The sequence below is a fragment of the Tiliqua scincoides genome, chromosome 3 (assembly GCF_035046505.1).
Source record: "Tiliqua scincoides isolate rTilSci1 chromosome 3, rTilSci1.hap2, whole genome shotgun sequence".
Taxonomy (NCBI): Eukaryota; Metazoa; Chordata; class Lepidosauria; order Squamata; family Scincidae; genus Tiliqua; species Tiliqua scincoides.
The window spans coordinates 191197671-191217780 of NC_089823.1; the positions used below are offsets into that span (position 1 = coordinate 191197671).

At 45.6% G+C, this 20110-nt stretch overlaps 1 protein-coding gene across 5 annotated transcripts; it reads right to left on the bottom strand.

The window, feature by feature from the left end:
* Positions 1-1410: 1410 nt before the first annotated feature.
* Positions 1411-14684, bottom strand: MORN4 (MORN repeat containing 4). 5 transcript variants are annotated; one of them, XM_066620628.1, is made up of 7 exons: positions 14597-14634; positions 10675-10749; positions 5526-5623; positions 5141-5236; positions 4535-4649; positions 3973-4082; positions 1411-3637 (listed from the first exon to the last, which is right to left on the bottom strand). In XM_066620628.1, exons 3-7 carry the CDS (start codon positions 5590-5592, stop codon positions 3489-3491), a joined length of 537 nt encoding a protein of 178 aa, XP_066476725.1. In that variant the 5' UTR covers positions 5593-5623; positions 10675-10749; positions 14597-14634; the 3' UTR covers positions 1411-3488. The 5 variants fall into 5 exon arrangements, with proteins under 5 accessions (XP_066476725.1, XP_066476721.1, XP_066476724.1 ...); XM_066620624.1 differs by lacking the exon at positions 14597-14634 and adding an exon at positions 14367-14539; XM_066620627.1 differs by lacking the exon at positions 10675-10749 and having other exon boundaries at positions 14597-14684.
* Positions 14685-20110: the final 5426 nt, after the last annotated feature.

Below are 20110 nucleotides of genomic sequence, written 5' to 3' on the forward strand. Positions count from 1 at the left end.
TATATTTACCTGACAAATTCCTGAAGAGCCATTCTAGCCCATGTTTTCGCTGGAACTGTGCTTGTGGCAAAAGAGGTGCATGAAACAGCACTGGATATGAAATACAACCGCTTTCCTCGTAAGGATTCTTACCAGTCAGTACTTTGGCTTCAGTCAGCACCATGAATTTCGGGATAACACGAACAGAGCACTCTTACGTTCCTATAAGTGTTATGGTTGTACAGATCACATACAGCTGAATATATCACCTGTAGCAGTACTGCAACAGTACTGTTGCATTAAAATGACCAAAAAAGATACATATGCACACAGACAGTCCCAGCACCATTAAGTATGTTTATGACTGGTGTTCTGTGGCAGCAAAGCACGAATAACTGATGCCAGCACCTGCTAAGGAGATGCGCGATTGTCTCAGCAATTTAAAACCGATGCCCAATATTTCTTTAAGCGTTTATGATTACTAAGATAATACATGAAAATGCTCTGAAATGCAAGGATGTATTATACGCTAAGTATTATTGTTTAGAGAAAGCTGGACAAAGAGGTTTTCCTTTTTTAGAATATATAACACACATTGCAGGTAGACTGACGGTCCATCTTCTCCCCCATTTGCGACAGTGGAGTGGCCTGCTATTGCAAAAGGCCCAGCAACTGCAAACAGTGTATGGGACGTAAGTAAATGGTTTTACTTACATCCTGTTTGCCTTCAGGTTCCGCCCCCCCATCATAGCATGCAACACATGCCTTTTTGAAGTGGATGAATGCTATCACATGGTGGGGGATAGGATTGGGCCCTCCAGGTAAGCCCTTAGGTTGCCTATGAGTCTCCATGGATATTTACCACCTGGTATGGTGGTGTATGTTCAAGGAGGGAAAAGGGGTTGGGTGGTTTTGAAACCGGGACAAGATTTGGCATGCACGACTGTCACTGGACCCATCCCTTCCCCCAGCTCCTCCTCAGCACTGCCCATTCCTCCCCCTCTCCATCCATTATCCACCTCTCCCCCTGGTGCTGACATACTTGTACTAGAACAGGTTGTCAGCCATGGCAGTGTGCTGCTGATGCTGATGCCTATTTGGGGCAGTGGCTCAAAAATAGTCACTGATGGTGCACTCATTGTTAGCCAATTAATGGCAGCAGGATACTGTCCTGTGCTGTAAATCACATGTTAGGATTGGGATATGAGACATTTAAAGAGTGGCAGGCAGCTATTTTAAAGTTGGTATTCTATACTTATAAACATGTTACTTACATTTTTTCCCCAACAATGATATCTTATGTAATATTTCACTAGTTGCGTAGCCAGACTGACACTTTTTTCACTATCAGATGGTGAGCACATTTTCCTCTTACTGCTGTTACCTTTGTCCAATGAGAAAAAAAAAGACTTGGAGGCAGGGATTCAGCAACTCTTTTTATTTGGCCAAGGCCCTTACATGGGCAGAGACACAAAGGCACGAGGGTGGCATTGACACGCAGACATTCAATGCGGAGGAGAGCTGGTCACGCAGGCTCCAGCATGGCACTTATGGATACATACCATGCGGGTCAATGCTTGGCTAAGAACACCCCCCAGTCTCAAAACAATCCCATGTTTGATTTTAATGTACAGAAACACAAAGTGGTTGGACAGAAACACAGTGACTCTTTAATGACCATCAATTCTAACTCAACCTTATCCCTATTCCTGTACTTTCAGGATCACACTACACTTTATTTATGATACTTGTTTTATTCAGAGACATGCTTAAGAGTGGAGAATTGTCTTTTAACAATGACAGCCCCACTCCAGGTTGGGACCATGACGTTGGGACAGTGGAGTTAAGGATATCCCCTGCACCGTTTTCCCACTGCAGGCTGTCAGCCCAAGATTTACAATAACTAGTCACTTCAGGGGCAAGTAGCTTTGATGCAGCAATTTTCACTGGGAAAACAGTACAGGGGAAAGACTTAATCTTGTTTCCTAAACACCATAGTCCCAATCTGAAATGAGGCCCTTGCAGCTGCTTTTTGTTAAAAGAGGTGTTTCCTGTCTTAAATACATCTCTGATGATAACATGTAGGTTGTCCCTCAGTCTTCCTTCCTATACAGCCACAAGTTTCCCCTTCTCCTATTCCAGGCCTGCATTTCCATTCAGCCTTTATCTATAGTAAGGATCCTGCCAAAAGCTTGTTTTTCCTTCCACATCAGTGCTCCAGCTTAACTTGTACTAATGTTTTTGGGATATCTTGCCTTTTCCATACTGCTAGTTTTTGTAAGCTGTTACAGTAGGCTCCGATAATCACCCAGTCACCTACCAAAATGCTTTTAAAGGCATGACTATAGCTAGGAACAACCACCTCTTTGGTCCTAGTGGGTGAAACGGGGATGGAAACCACACATTTTGGATATGTACAGGGCTGTGTGTATAGTATAATTCTGTGACTACATGTCAACATTCAATATTGGGTGCAGGTATCAACATCATGAGAGTCTCAGCTTTTCTTTCTTTTGAAAGCAGATATCTAGCTGTTAAAACTGCAAGGGTAGTCATGAAAGATAATGTCTGGTAAAATCTCAGAAGCCGAAGTGGGAAACTGCATAGCATTTATAGTGATTACGGCATAAGGCTTCAGTGTTCTGAAAAGCTCATGATTTTTCCCCAAGACTATCAACAACAAATTATGCAAAACAAGCAACAATATGCACATTTGATTAGTTTGCATAAATTTCTCTTGATACAGACTTCATTTTCAAGCAAACAATACACAAAGCTCTGTGCATGTGGCATGGTGGAACATGGATGCCATGCGACAGCTCTGGAGGCAAAATGGATCCCTGCTTCCTAGATCCTCTGGGTCAAATAGTGTAGATCCTATGTTTCAGAGGACAGCTTCAAAATACTGACCTCCACCCAAGAAGCAGCCCAAATTCTCACAGTGAGAGTGGCCCAAATGAAATGGATAAACCACAAGGAAGCTAGAACAAAGAGTGGAAAGAGGCCCAGATCTACTTGGAAGTCTCACACATAGATATAGACAATAAGGATGGCAGACGTTGCAGCCCAGGCCTCTCTCCCTTTGCTGATCTGCAAGATTGGGAAAAGGCACATTCAGAAGGTCCAGAAGTCTGCTCTATAAATCAATTTTTCATTTTTCCTTGTACTGAAAGGAAGTCTCACTGCCTTCCTGTTTCATGAGGCCCAGACAGGCAAAGAGAACTATAGGGCAGAATGCTCCCAAAACAGAAAATGCAACTATCTCACTTCTGCCTGGGACAGTGGTTCTATAATGAGGTTTGGCATCAATTTGCATTATGGGGGCCAAGCTGTTTAAGGATGTCATCCAGGCAGGCTCTCCAACTGTTCAGGTTTGGATGGGGATTGTTTGTCTTCTAGACATTGTATTTTCTCTGCGATTCCTGCACTCCACGCTCCTGCCAACCTGTGGCTTAGGCTGTGGTTTCATGGGAGAGTCCTGGGGTAGGGTGCTTTAGAGCTTGCACCCATCATGCTGTGAGGCCATGTGCCAACTTGGAGGCGCTCTGTGCACGCTGGACCACTGACTGGCACTTCTCTTGCCGCAAGAGTTTGTTGTTCTCAAAGAAGCCTTCATTACGAGGGATCCCATGGGAGCCATCAGGGAAAGTCAGAAGCCCTGTGGGAGAAAGGAAAACATAGTTGTTTAGCAGCGCTATAGGACTCAGACACCCAACACAGTGGGACAGCTTCACAAGGATTGAACTAAAGTAACATGGAGATTTGGAAAGTTGAAAATTGCAAAATTGAAACCGAGGGGCACTGGTGGAAACAGAGGACTATGTTAACAGGGAAGAGGCAGAGAAAAGAATGTTGTACCTGGGAGGATGGTGTTTTCCCAGTCCTCCTCTGTGCCCATTCCACACTGCAGTAGTGCTCCTGAAATAGAGCTGGTCTTAGAAGACAAGTGTACCCTTTCGCTGCACTCATATGTGTGGAATGCTCAACACTCACCAAAGCCATCAACACGGCCACCCTTGAATTCTCCCTCAAAGATCATGTTGTCATATCGTGTGAAGACTCCAACACCATTGAACTTGCCTTGTACAAACTCCCCTTCGTATCTGCACCAAACAATAGGATTGTGTCAGGATGGAGTACTGTTGTCCCCACCCTAGGATCTACAACCAGAATCTCTAAGGCTTTGAGAACACCAGGATGAATGCACCGTCCTGAACAGGAGACAACAGGGATTACTGGAGGGTCATTAGACATGGCTCTGCAGTAGTCCCAGTGGCTATAGAGAGGTATAACAAAAAACATCAAGAATAGCTTGTTTATGGCTCTGAGTGGGAGATCACATAGGCATGCTCACATACAAAAAGATCTTCCTCATGCTTGGGGACAGCAATGCATAGGCATTTGCCAAACTCAATTAACCAGCAGAGGCAGCCTGCACTGCAGGGTATCATTAAATGTTATCTTTCAGGGGCTGTTTAGGCAGTATATGTGCACTCTCGCATGCTGTGCACTAGTTTAGAATGGTGCTGGTGTGTGCCCACAGCCCTGTACCCACCTGGAGCCATCTGCAAAAGTGAGCACCCCACAGCCATTGAAGAGACCATTCTCAAAGTGTCCCAGGTAAACGCTGCCATCAGCAAATGTCAACTGCCCAACACCATGCCGGCGCCCTAATTAGAGAAAACAAGCAGTATTGCTTGTGTATCAGAAAGGGGACCACAATGCCCTGTGAGCTTCAGATCCACAAAATCCATGATGACACTTTAATTTCAAGGAATCTGACCTGCAGAGTAAGATTGCTTTTGCTCCCTTCACCCATTCCCTGGCAAAGCACACTGGGCTTCATTATATAGTCACACAGAGACTCACTGTGAAGGCAAAGTAACTTTTCTAAAGAACTTTGAGGGCCCCAAGATATACAACTAGATTGCTAGGCTTCATTGTGCAACCAGTGAAGGGTCTCTGACACTGGTGTATCAAATGCATGCACCCAAGGACACTGCACACACAGGGAAGACTACTAATTGGATAAAGGGGTCAGGAAGAGGGCTGTTTGCCTCTCCGTCTCCTGACTGGAGATTAAGTGCAGGGAGCACCCTCTGCTTAGGAGAGGAGTACTGTCTTCAGAGAAAGCCTGCTTGCAAGACTAGTGATGACAAACCTGCCTTGCATAATGGTGCAGTGGAAGGGCAAAACCGCTGCCTAACCTTGGATCGCACCCTTGTAGGACCACTTTCTTCACCAAAGGCAAGATGGGCTGTTGCAGAGGAAGAAGCAGAACACACAATGGTAGAAAAGACACACTCAAGTCAGGGCTGACACAGGCTTTGAAGCAGGAGTTTCTAGCCCTTCCCAAAAAGCTGTGCAAGCCTATGGCTTGCAAGATTGGGGACATGCTGGTATCATACAGCAGACATTATTACTGAGAAGCAGCATTGTTCTTGCCACATAAGACTCTAGGGGCAGCAGACTACATGCAAGAGCAAACATGGGCCCCTCCAGCAAGGCTGACAGAGGGGCCCTCACCATGTTTCATCCCCACTCACCTTCCTTCCACTCCCCACGGTATTCCTCCCCACTGGAGTAGGTGAAGGAGCCCTTGGTCAGGGTCATGGTGCCAGCTTTTGGGAAGGCAGGACAGCAGCTGCAAGGAAGGATGCAGGGGTATGAGAGCAGCATAAGACAGGTTTGGGGAAGGGGAGTAGCAGTTGAAAGATTGGGGCAGGGATAGAGGAGCAGGACAGCTATGCTTACCACACTACATCTCTGAGTTTGAGGTATGTGATCCAGTGCACAATGAAACTATGAAATCATACTGTCTACAACACAGGATCATTATTTTTTATATAGTACCTACCATCAATGTGCATGGTGCTTTACACAGAGTAAAAAGGCAGATGCTGATGCCCGAAGAGACTTAAGTAGTGACAGAAGGGAGGTAACAGAAGGGGGGAAGGGGATGCAGGTAGGGTAAACAGAGGAGGCATATGTGTTTCTTTCAAGTGCACATACTTATGCTTAGTTATAAAAGGATACAGGCATACATGTGCAGTAAATGGAAATTCCATTGGAATACAAATAACTAAGAATATCTAATTAGCCTATAAATATAGACTAATCCAAGCCAGAGCAAACTTGACTAAACTCCATATCAGGGAAGGGTAACGGGGCTACCCGTAACAGAAGATCCACACATGAAATGAAAACAGATTTGGATGATTGAATAACTATGAATAGGTTTCCTCCCATTCACCCTATTCCTGATTGTGCTAAAGGAGCTGAAGGTTCTTCTGGTCAGGGAGCTTAAGCCCAATGGACTTTTGGTCTGATCCAGCAGAGTTCTTCTAGTAATAATTAGGCTTCAAGCCTAAAAACACTTACTAGGAGTAAGTCCCAATGGACACAGAAGGCATACTAAATGCTCATAGGATTGTGCTGTTGGACCAACAAAGAAATAAAATTGAGGAATAGGTTTAGATATTGATTATATGTGTAACCAAGACTTAAGAAGGCTCTAACAATACTTACATAATCTCTTTTCCATGAACAAATTTCAGCCTGCAGTGTGTGCCCTAAATAGCACCACTGCTTCAATTCATCTTTCTCAGTATGGTATCTCCTAAATTCTAACCATCCATTGAAAAAAAGATGGGTTGAGCAAACTGCATAGCTTTCTGTTATAGGGTACTGGCTCACAGGCTGTCTTGCTGTTTGTACTGGCGTATTGCCTGGGAATAGTAGAGAGCCTCCTCTCACCCACAATCTGTTGAAAAAAATATCCAATAGTACAGAAGCAAAACCCCAAAGTAAGTCTTTGCGATCTCTTACAGGATTTTTCCAGCAGGTATGGATGCACAGGGACAAATGCCAGAGTAGCTTACCCGAGTCTCTCAGGGCTGGCCTGGTATTTAAGTACATTGTAGATGTCTGTCCTATTTCCCCATGCCAGTGATACACGTAGCAATTTCCTGCCTCCACCAGACAAGCATATCTATTCCAGCCTCAGGAAATACAAGACTTATGGCTCAGGTTGCTATTGCTTGCTGGCTTTATTTCACTAGGCTAGATTCAAATGTAGCTTAAGAACAAAGGGCTCAATCTCCATGAAATATTTATGTTCAGCACCCATGTGGCATAGCTGGTTCCCATCCCATTGGCTTGTTCAGACAGGTTGAAGCCTGCTTTTTCCTTCCTTACTGCCAGTGAGGGATTGGTACAACTGCAGAATGGCCAGGTCCTTTTGTATTACATAAGCCTACGTACACGTAAATATTATTGCTTTTATGCACAGACACTTGACAGCTATTAACAATAAGGAATAAGACTTTGGGCCCAATCCTATACAACCTTTCAGCACTGAAGCAGCTGTGCCATCGGGGCATGTGCTGCATCCTGTGGTGGGAAGGCAGTCACAGAGTCCTCCTCAAGGTAAGGGAATAGTTGTTCTTTTACCTCGGGGCTGCACTGTGGATGCATTGGTGCTTAAAAGTTGGATAAGACTGGGCCCTTAGCATTTGTGTAGTGCTTTCTGGGTGTACAAAGTGCTTCACATTAATTCTTCCGGTATAATCCTTGTAAGGAAAATAGGCATTATTTTCATATTTCAGCTGGGGATCTGAGGCTGAAAAGGGGTTGAGATTTATAGCTTGGTCTCCTACAGCACAGTTCTATGAACGGCTACTCAGAAGTAAATCTCATTATGTTCAATGTTTACTTACAAATAAGTGAGTATAGGATTGCCTCTTTAGCCACTGTACTACATGCTGTACATTCAGCTTAATGCTGGCCTCATTACTCAAAGATGTGCCAGCCACCACTCCTCCCACTCTCGAATGTTGCAGTTCAGCACTCTCCTCCTCAATGGTTTCTATTCTTCTGGACCCTTTTCCAATCCAGGGAGTGGAAGGAGGAAGAGGAGCACTGGAAGTAAGTAGGCAGAGATGGGTGCCCCTCCCCAATGGCCTTTTGCCTGAGGCAACCACTTCAGTTTATCTCATGGATGGACCAGCCCTAGCTATATAGAAAATTCACTGACTGAATCTATACTCTGTCCTGTCCTGGAGGACAAGTAATTATACATTTGTCAAAGTGTTGACAGCACGTGTAACCAGGATGACAGGATAAGAGCAAAGCATTGGTTTCAAAGACTGGGAGAAGGATGACAAGACAATAGCATTACCCTTCATCCCCATTTCTTCTTTTAATTTGCTGCTGATTGCCTTAGAGACCCACATAGAGGAAACAAACAGCATTTTCCTTAGTGGTGGCTCTTAGTATAGCAAACATGGATATATGCATAGGCAATAGTTGTGTTGCTTGAATCGCTTCCTGATAGTATCCTTCATGTGCCAAGCATGAATACCACGACAAGGCTGGGTCAAAACCTCCTAGCACCTGAGGAGGTATGCAAATGCCCCCCCCCCCCAAACCTGGCAATATGTCAGCCTCTGCTCCCTCCATTCTCTGGATTGGAAAGGAAGAGGTGAACAGAGCAGAAGAGAAAATGTGGAGAGGGTGGAGAAAGGTGGATGCTCTCGCTCACTACTCTCCCCCCTCCACACTTCCTCTCCCTCTTCCTTTTCTAATCCAAGGAATGGGAGTAGGAACAGTCGCAATGGAGGCAAGTGATAGGACAAAGGCGGATGCCCCATACCAATTCCAAGGCCCAAGGCAACTGTTCTCAATCAGCCTCATGAATGGGCCACTTCTGAATACCAACAGCTTTCCCAGATAACCTTTGCAGGGAAGATACCAATCAATGTGTGGCAAGATTATGTCACCAAAGTTATTATACACACCCTCCCACACACAATGTTTGTCTGTAAACAATCCTCCTGCTGGGAAGCCAAGGGCACAGTCCTAACCAACTTTCCAGCACAGACCTAGCTGTGCCAATGTGGCATGCACTGTATCCTGTAGTGGGGAGGCAGTCAAGAAGGCCTCCTCAAGATAAAGGTATATTTGCCTTTACCTTGACCTTACTTTGGGTCTGCATGCAGCTAGGTAAGTGCTGGAAAGCTGGTTAGGATTGAGCCCCAATATTAGGGGAAGAGCCCCATATTAGGAAAGAACTGCAATCCCAATCACAATAACCAAATGAAAACCAATACACCCTCAAGTGAGGAGTATGAGACCAAGAATTATTCACAGATGCTTAGAACACTGCACACAACAGCTGTGTTTTGTTCTCTGTTCATCTTTCAAGTAGAAGCGTAGAGAAGCCATTGGACAATGAAGAATGCACACTACTACAACAAGCATACACATTAGGTAATACTATGAGGAAGAGGAAAGCTATAGGAAACAGGAATATGTGTGAAGCCCAACCCTGAAAAATGTAAATGAAAAATCAAAACACTCCCAAAAGCCCCACTCATACAGCCACAGAGTCAGAAAAAGGGTGTATTGTGGCAATCTTCATCATATCTAAGGTCCCTAGGCCATAGCATACTTCCTTCTCACTCCCCTACATATATTTGAAGTATCCTAGCCATTTATCCCAGTTATGAAAGGGTCTTATGTGCAACAGCAAAGGTTCAGCATAAACGGGGTTCTCAGTTCAATACCAGGCCACGGGCTCCCATGAAAAAGGAAAAACACCACATACTCTCACATCTAAGAAAGAACAGTGAGATAGCTAGAATGACTAGTATATGGATCATTCAGTTAGAAGATAACTGTTAGACTGTTAGAAGATAATAGTCTTCTAACGCCTTCACTTTTCATGATGCCTGTCATTTTTCCAACACCTTTCACCCTATCTATCTTGTACGCCTTCCCTATATTCATTTAGTTGATATGCAGGAGAAAGGGAAGAAGGATGCAGGAGGATGGGACAATTTGGCTTATCAGACCACCAGGAAAGTCAGAAGGACATTGAGCAGTTGAGACTGCACCCTTACCCTGAGCTTGTGTTCCTGTGGCTAGGGCAAAGAAACAATATAAGCTCTCAATCCTGACGGAGTATCATAGCAGACAACTAATTACCACCCTATTTCCCATTGGTGTGTCCCAAAATGAAGACATTGAAGGTGAGTAACAATAAGGTGGTGATGGTGTGGCATTCCCTACCTGTTAATCATCATAAGAACAGAGACACAACTAAAACAGTCATAGTTTTTATTAGACAGCATCAGTTGCAGTTCTGATAGCTTCAGAAAGAAATGGGGTTTCCAACCTTTTGTTCACATACAGTCCCTGTATGACAATATAAAGCTGCATGATAGACTGCAGAGTAACAGATGTAGCTGTCACCATCACTGCATCCCTATACTGGGTACTGTTGCACCTATTCAAACCCTGTGTGCCACACGCTTCCAAGGGGCACAGGAACACAGAGAGAGAAAAGGTGGCAATCTCGGTTGGTTTCCGACTCATCACTGTTGCCACTATTGCTGTAGGAGCTGCTTGTGGTCTGCATTGCACTGTCCAAATATCCCTGGCTCTATGAGTCTTGAATGGCTGCTAGGCTGCTTGTGGAGAGTAATGGCTAACAGTTGCAACAGACAGAAACTGTAACAGTAACTGGGTATTTTTTTGGAGTTGGCAAGTGCAAGTTTGAGAAAGAGTGTTGCCAACTAGGTGCTCTTCCATTTTGAATGCTCCAGCCCCACTTTTCATTGGTAGTCTCCCAGTGCAAGACTTGAACATTCATTTGCTGGAGGGAGATAATGCTGTCACTGAGACAATACTCACCCATCCAATATGGGGAGAGTTGTATTGATATATTGTCTGCAATTTCTGTTTGTTCCATGTGCCCTGGCTCTGATTCTGCAAGGAAGAATGAGTAATGAATATTTGGCCAGCAGTACCAATAAGTAAAAATAAGAATTTGCTCAGTATTCACCACTGATGGTGGTTATATTCCCCACAGCCTCCCACAGAGTATGATGGGAGCCAACTTGGGCTGGGGGCTTTGTTGCCAACAGTCTACTACTCCTCTTCTAACTGTACAGTGCATACCTACCCTGTGTGGGAGACACTGCTACAGTGTATTGGATATATGTGGGCTGTTAAGCAATCGCACAGTTTCTTCATATTGTAGGTTGAACAATCTGCGGTCATGGGTGTTTGAGTGTCATACATACTTTAGGAAGAGGGGGATGAAGGATGTTTGGGAGTCATATTTTGATATATTTTCTGCTCTTTCCTGGGGAACATTGGTTCCTGGGGAACATTGGGAATCCTCAGTTACGTGTTCCATGTGCTTTCAGCCCCTATTGTGGCAGTACAGCAGAGACATCTGGTGGGTGTTCGTATTTGAAGACCTGTAGTATAACAACACTTTTTGCTCAGAACCCTTATAGATATTCATCTGACCTTCTTTCTTCACTCTTGGCATGCGATATTTCTACCAAGTGATTCACTTTTGCAGAGAGATCTTTCACCAAATCACCCCCTTGTAATACAAGTATACTTGGCTTGTATACTAATGGTTCTCTAGTAATGGGGTCCAAGTGATGAAACCCCATGCCTCACATCTCGATCTGTTTTCCCCTGCTGTGCCTTCTATATTCCTGGTTCTGTTCTGTAACTGACTCCTGGGTTAGCTGGAATTTTATATTTCAACCTGGTTGTGGTGACAAAGGGAAAGAAACAGTTGTCCGATTTTCCAGGAGGAGTGTTTTTATTTACAGAAACATTTTTGCTGGTGTAATGTTATACCATCACTGGGGGCAAAACCGACCTTTGAGCAAATAGAAGATCTCAAAAAAGCCACTTCTCCCTGCCATATCAGTAATTCCCTCTAGATTTGCTGCATGCTCTGGCAGTGTTCAACCAGGATGAAAGCCATATTAGTAGTACACGCTGCTGGTATAACCCTTATATAAATTGACTACAGTGACACTGCAAAATGTGGTAGTGTTTACTGTTCCCAAAGGGCATAAGCTGGGGATAAAATCACACTGTTGGTTACATTCAAGATTAAATTGAGAAAAAACAATATATTCACTGGTGGGAAAAAGATGACCAAAACGTTAACGAGCCACCTTTCCTATGAGGAAAAGCTAAAGCATTTGAGGCTTTTAAATTTAGTGAATGAGATGACTATAGAGGTTTACAAAATTATGCTTGGTGTGGCAAAAGCAAACCTCCTCATCCTCTCTTATAACAGCAGAATTCAGGGTCACCCAATTAAATTGGCTTGCACAGAGTTCAGAACAGACAAAAGAAAGTATCTATTTACATAACAAAAAAGATAAACATCCTTTGCCACAAGAAGTGGTGATGGCTGCTCGATTTTCAGATTTATCAACAGTTATTAGTCACAATAACTAAACAGAAGCTCCAGGTTCAAAGGCATATGTGGATGACAGGATGTGGGTGGCAGGCCATTGGTTTTTGTGCACTGCTTGTAGGCTTCCCTACAAGAAACATCTCACAGGTCAGTGGAGCAAAACAGGATGCTTGACTACAAACACAATCCTATGTGTGTCTACTGAAAAGTAAGTCCCATTGCATATAGGATTGCAGGCTAAATGAATCCTTGGGCCAAACTAGAGGAGTTCTTTTTATGTTCTTATTTTACTGCTGTTGTGGGTTATTTTAACCTGGTTAATGGACTTTTATTTTCTGCTGTACTGCCTAATTATTTGTTTCAGGTTTTTTGTTTTTATATTTTGTGAGTTTTATTATTTTGTACATTATCACTGTATGTTTCTGTTGTTGTAAGCCTCCTTGGGCTGGTGATGAGAAAGGCAAAAGAAAAAGAATACATATGTAGGCATTACTTTCTGTACTTCCTAGTAAAATGCAGCAATGTTATCCACACAGATTAGCATCACTTTTTTAAAGCAAAGTCTTTGACAAACACACATAAGCCCATTTAGGGCCAAATCCTATCTAACTTTCCAGCGCTGGTGCAGCCATGCCAATGGGGAATGTGCTGCATCCTATGGTGGTGGGACAGTCATAGAGGTAAAAGAATGTTTGTTGCCTTGTCTCAGGGCTGCATTGTGGCTACATTGGTGCTGGAAAGGTGGACAGGGTTGGGTCCTTAATTGCTTAGAACAATAATGTGTTAAACTAAAACATTGGCTGGAGACACATGTTCTGGAGGAATAAACAAACAGGATCTCAAGGAGATGACTGTTCAAAGTCTACAAATGACAGAAAGCACATCAATATGCAGTGACAAACAGGAGTGTTCATTTATAAAACCTCTATATTTATTAACCGAAAACAGAGGGGAAAATCATTAGCACAGTGACCATGATCAGAACCCACATTTTGAAGATAGCCTCAGGCTCATGTCACAGAGTATGTAACCCACTATGCAATGGATGAAGCTATAAGGTACAAAGTGCACTAACGTCAGGATGCAGCCTCTACAAGATGCAGTTTTTCTCTTTCACCACAAATGGCCAAGATCTTCAATCAAATCACACTAGAGAAAAGTCATCATCAAATACAGGGGCTAGTCTTTTCTATGCAAAGAACAAGGCAGAATTGACAATCTTGTAGTTAATGGAAAATGCTGGATGGAATGCTACCTTGGAGGAGAGAGTGTGCAAGAGAGATTAGAGATGCCTACCGGATGAAGGACCATACAATGACTGTTGCTTCCCTGGAAACAATTACAATAGACTACTGGAGCAAAGCATCTGCAGCAGCTCAACAGCAGCAAACCATGCCTGGAGCAGCACCTCAAGCTGTGAGGAGAGTCCCACCCATTGTGTCACCAGCAGGCTTTGACAGAACCATCAGGTCACCTCAGAAGAGAAGGAAGAGACACCTGCCATGATTCCATACACATAAAGGAAGCAAGGATGTGTGGTGGATGTGTGGTGGATGTGGAGGCAGGTGAGGGCAGAGCCTCCACACCTTCCTTGGAAAAGCACCACCGCCATGCGAGGTGCCCAAGCACAACTTATGTGCAGAGTGTGGGGTATGTGGTGGGCGGGGAGGCCCAGAGTCCTTTGAAAAGTACTGCCACTGCGTGAGGCGCCCAAGCACTCACAACTTATGCGCAGAGTGTGGGACATTTGGTGGGTGGGGAGGCAGGGGAGGGCAGAGCCTCCCCGCCGGAGTCTTTTGAAAAGGGCCACCACTGTGTGAGGCGCCCAAGCACCTCACACGGCAGCGGCGATTTTCAAAGGACTCTGGTGGGGAGGCTCTGCCCTCCCCGGCCTCACCTGGGTGCTTGTGGGTGCTTGGGCGCCTCACACAGCGGTGGCCCTTTTCAAAAGACTCTGGTGGGGAGGCTCTACCCTCACCTGCCTCCCCACCCCACACGTCCCTGAAAGGCAGCTATGAAGTGGGCATGCTCACCTCCTCTGCTTCACACCACACAGCCTTCCACGAGGGGGCGGCTGCTCCTGCTGCCCTAAGAGTGGGTCAGCCGTGGGGCCCCAAGACGCCCCCCATTCGCAAAGCGGGTTACTCACACGGCCCTCCAGCCCCCACGCCTCTCCTCGACGTCTCCTCTGACAGCTCCGCCAGGTCCCTCCAGCATCCCGAAGTCACGCCCACTAACGAGGCCTGTCAGTACAGCTGCGGGGGGGGGGGGCACAGCCAGGACCCCGCCTTGCCAAGGCTGCGCACCCTCCCCACAGCCGTCCCACGAGCATCCTCTCGGCCCTTCCCGGTACCCGCAGAGACCGCGCCCGCCGCTCACCTGCGCTCCGAGCTTCACAGCAGCTGCCTCCAGCCCCACACCCCCCATCGGCCACAACCTCCCTCCGCCCCGTCACCTATACCAGGCTTCGCCCCGTGCCTACCACCCTGGGCGACCGCCCGCCCACCGGCATCCATCCCCACACGCCATTGGCTGTTACCTTGGCAACCAGCAGTAACGCGGCTCTTCATTGCCCAGCCTTCCCACTCCGCTCCCCCTCCCTTCCCTCACCGGCCATCTCTGGGAAGGGCAAGGTGGCTGCAGCGCGGCCATATTTGTCAGGGGCAAGCTCACTACCGTACTGAGGCACTGCTGCACAGGTAGGTGTGCTCTGCCTCCCAGGGCAGGTCACTGTTGAGGTCCTCACTGGACACCATTCAAGGCAACATTGAAACAATAACAACATTGAAACAAGACATAGATCATCCCTTGCAAAGAAAAGAAAAGCTACTCCTAAGAGCAGAGAAGCCTTTTTAAGGCAATCTGTTACTCCTTGTAGTAAAGAAGTCAAAACTTGTGTTGTTTTCCTCACTTAGGCTACAATCCTATCCACACTTTCCTGAGAGTAAGCCTCCTTCTGAGACTGCCATCCTAGCCACACTTTCCTGGGAGTAAGCCCCCTTGACTATAATGGGACTTACTTCTGAATAGACAAGCATAGGGTTGAGCTCTGAGGCTGCCATCATAGCCACACTTTCCTGGGAGTAAGCCCCCTTGACTATAATGGGACTTACTTCTGAGTAGACAGGCATAGGGTTGAGCTCTGAGGCTGCCATCATAGCCACACTTTCCTGGGAGTAAGCCCCCTTGACTATAATGGGACTTACTTCTGAGTAGACAGGCATAGATTTGGGCTCTGAGGCTGCCATCATATCCACACTTTCCTGGAAGTAAGCCCCATTGACTATAATGGGACTTCTGAGTAGACATGTATAGGCTTGGGCTGTTAGGCCATTTGCCCAGTGTCCACCAGTTTGGATTGGGTAAGAAAATTCTCAAATGAAACCTAATAGTTATGTCATTTCAGCTACCACTGATCAATCTATATATATATATATATATTTCTTTTTGATCGTATTTGCATTCAATAGCATGATGACTGCTTTTGTTACCTTTTTCTGCCCTTCTCTCATACCCTGAAGTGCATGACAAGAATGGAGAGATGGAGACAAGAATACATGAAAAGTTCAACTTCTTTACTCATTCAGTGTCTCTGAGGCAACAGATGCTTAACAATACAGCATTCCTGTTCATCATATTTAGAGCAGAAGGGATGACACAGTGAATGTATGGGAGGAACAATAGGAAGGAATGGTTTTGCAATGAGACTTTGTGAGGTACTCTTAGTGTCACATTTTACTTTTTCACATACTACAGTTTTACTTTGCGTGTCTCTCTCTCTCTCTCTCTCTCTCTCTCTCTCTCTCTCTGTGTGAAAAATGGAGAGAGAGCCTAATGTTCTGAATGCTCCAGAATTTCTTATGAGGCTGTTAGAGTCCAGTTGGAAAGAGAACTGTATTGCAGATATTTGGGAGGGGGAAAGTAATGTTAATATGTTTAATATTCATATTATAATTATCATTAATAATAGAGTGCACTGTGGGATGCTTACAGTCAGTTGAAGTTGGTTTTTATGGGACATGAGCTCTGTGAAGGTCTAAGGGCTCAATCCTATGCAACTTTCCAGCACTGATGCAGCTGTGCCAATGGAGTGTACACTGCATCTTATGGAGGGAAGGCAGAAACAGATGTTTGTTCCCTTTCTGTGGGGCTCCATTGCAGCTTCATCAGTACTAGAAAGTTGCATAGGATTGGGCCCTAAAGCAATTGACTTCAACCTTTTGAGACCCAGGGAAGACCTACTTTTAATGCTAACATGCAACACCAGATCCACTTAAACAACACAATGTCACTCCAAGTCAATCACACTTCTGTGAAATCAAACTGTCCACCTAGGAAGCCACACTGATTGACAATCAAGTTCACATGCTGTTGCACAAAGGGAGTAGACAACAGGTGGAAATCATAGGCAAGTAACAAGTTGTTGGCATCCTTCAGTCTCGGAAGACTATGGTGTCATGCTCTGAATGGTGGTTCTGGAACAGAGTGTCCTCTCCAGTGCGCGAAGCCTGGGTAAAGTAGGTATGGAGGATAGGCTGTTACCCATGCAGCAAATCCCCCCTCTCCACGTCGCTGAAATGGTCCAATGGAAAGGCAGAGGCCAATACGGTTGGTTCCAGCGGCATCGCAGGAGTTGCCAGAACGTGACTGTATTCAGCCATGAACTGCCTCGGACTCTGGCTCTGGATTTTGCCTTGAGGTTGACTCCTGAAGCCTTTTCCATAACTGGATGTAGCCACAAGGCAGTGGAGGTTTGGGATCAGAGTTTTCCTTCTCTCAGATGAGCTGCCTTCCCAGGCTAACGAGTCCCATCTACCCGGTGGCTGTTTAGTCGCCTCTTACAACAAGTACAGCCAAACTGAGGGCCTATTCTTATCCCCAGCCCCCAGGGGGACAAGTAACAAGACACCCCCAATAAAGGAGTGGTTCTGCAGGTGGTGACCACAGACCACTTCACAGTCCCTATGCTTTCTGGCTGATGTTTGGGTGACCTTTGAATGCTGGCAGTGCTGTCACTCTAGTGGCAGCATGAGGCGGAGTCTGCAACCCACACAAGTGGCTCAGGTAGTGCAGCTCATCCAGGATGGCACATCAATGTGAGCTGTGGCAAGAAGGTTTGCTGTGTCTGTCAGTGTAGTGTCCAGAGCATGGAGGCGCTACCAGGAGACAGGCCAGTACACCAGGAGATGTGGAGGAGGCCGTAGGAGGGCAACAACCCAGCATCAGGACTGCTACCTTCGTGCCAGGAGGAACAGGAGGAGCACTGCCAGAGCCCTGCAAAATGACCTCCAGCAGGCCACAAATGTGCATGTGTCTGCTCAAACGGTCAGAAACAGACTCCAGGAGGGTGGTATGAGGGCCCGACGTCCACAGGTGGGGGTTGTGCTGACAGCCCGACACCTTGCAGGACGTTTGGCATTTGCCACAGAACACCAAGATTGGCAACCTCGCCACTGGCACCCTGTGCTCTTCACAGATGAAAGCAGGTTCACACTGAGCACATGTGACAGACGTGACAGAGTCTGGAGACAGCAGGGAGAACGTTCTGCTGCCTGCAACATCCTCCAGCATGACCGGTTTGGCAGTGGGTCAGTAATGGTGTGGGGTGGCATTTCTTTGGGGGGCTGCACAGCCCTTCATGTGCTCGCCAGAGGTAGCCTGACTGCCATTAGGTACCGAGATGAGATCCTCAGACCCCTTGTGAGACCATATCCTGGTGCGGTTGGCCCTGGGTTCCTCCTAATGCAGGACAATGCTAGACCTCATGTGGCTGGAGTGTGTCAGCAGTTCCTGCAAGATGAAGGCATTGATGCTATGGACTGGCCCGCCCGTTCCCCAGACTTGAATCCAATTGAGCACATCTGGGACATCATGTCTCGCTCCATCCACCAGCGCCACGTTGCACCACAGACTGTCCAGGAGTTGGCGGATGCTTTAGTCCAGGTCTGGGAGGCGATCCCTCAGGAGACTATCCGCCACCTCATCAGGAGCATGCCCAGGCGTTGTAGGGAGGTCATACAGGCACGTGGAGGCCACACACACTACTGAGCCTCATTTTGACTTGCTTTATGGACATTACATCGAAGTTGGATCAGCCTGTAGTGTGTTTTTCCACATCAATTTTGAGTATGACACCAAACCCAGACCTCCATGGGTTAATAAATGTGATTTCCATTGATGATTGTTGTGTGATTTTGTTGTCAGCACATTCAACTATGTCAGGAACAAAGTATTTAATAGGAATATTTTGTTCATTCAGATCTCGGATGTGTTGTTTAAGTGTTCCCTTTATTGTTTTGAGCAGTTTATATTCATTTCTAATAAATATGTTCAGTTGTCCTCTCTCCCTCCCTCTTTCACTTTTCCTCTTTCTCATTCATTTCTTTTCTCTTTCTCCTAAAAAAGACAAAAGTCAAAAGCACAACCCACCAGCAGAACCAAACAAAATATACTGAGTGACTGGTATTAGAAGAGCTTGAGATCTATTATCACTGGAAAAATCAAAGGTATCTTATTACAGGGACCAGGTAAACATCACAGTGAGAGATCAAAGTCCTATTGACCTAGAATAAGTAGTACAGGTAGCCAAGCTGTGGAATGTATCTGTCTGTACAGCACATGACAGGAAGCAAGCAGTACTGTAAAATGAACAAAAAGGACCCAGTCCCCTACATAAGAACAGCCCCACTGGATCAGGCCATAGGCCCATCTAGTCCAGCTTCCTGTATCTCACAGCGGCCCACCAAATGCCCCAGGGAGCACACCAGGTAACAAGAGATGAGGTTGATGATTTGATTTTCATCCCACTCTCTGCTTCCTGGCCTCCAACCAGTTCTCAATCCATGAGAGGACCTGTCCTCTACTTCCCTGACTGTGGAGTTTTTTCAGTAGCCTTTGGTGAGGGACCGTGTCAAACGCCTTCTGAAAGTCCAGATATATAATGTCCACGGGTTCTCCAGCATCCACATGCCTGTTGACCTTTTCAAAGAATTCTATAAGGTTCGTGAGGCAAGACTTACCCTTACAGAAGCCATGTTGATTCTCCCTCAGCAAGGCCTGTTCATCTATGTGTTTTGAGATCCTATCTTTGATGAGGCATTCCACCATCTTACCCGGTATGGATGTTAGGCTGACCGGCCTATAGTTTCCCGGGTGCCCCCTCTTTCCCTTTTTAAAAATAGGCGTGACATTTGCTATCCTCCAATCTTCTGGCACCGTGGCTGTTTTGAGGGACAAGTTGCATACCCTGTAATGCATTTGTCTCATATTATGTGATATATCATCTGTTGGATGGGGAAGATGTAGACCTTATACTGGGCAGAAGTGGATGAAAATCAAATTGATGTTTTATACTTCCCTATATTTGTAGCATTTTTTGTAAGAGTACTTTATTTTATTATCAGTGCTAATATTTTTCTTGCATCAGTTTTTTTCTGAATTTCTTTTATTTGTACAATGTGACTGTCATGTTGGCCCCAAAGATTAAAAGATATAAGATACTTAAATGGATACAGTATAATTAATTGGTCAAATTTCCTGAAGAAGAGTTCTGTGAAGCTCTAAAGTTTGCATGTGCATCTACCCATATAATTTGGCACAAGTGAGTGTCTTGGATGGCAAATCTCGAGAAATGAAATGTATTATAGCCCCCAAAAGCTCAGTTAAACACTATATGCTTTACTGTGCAACCTGCTAGTTCCCTGGTAAGAAAAGAGGCATTCTGGAGAGGGTTTACTGTGCAATTCTAGGTACAGTGCAGTGCAGACTGCACTGTACAACGAGTCATAAGATTTAACTCAGTGGTTCCCAACCTTTAGGAGCTCAGGCAATAATTGGAATTGGAATTGTAATGGACTGCATGTGGCTGTTGGTAGTCTGGTCTCCACCCTCTTT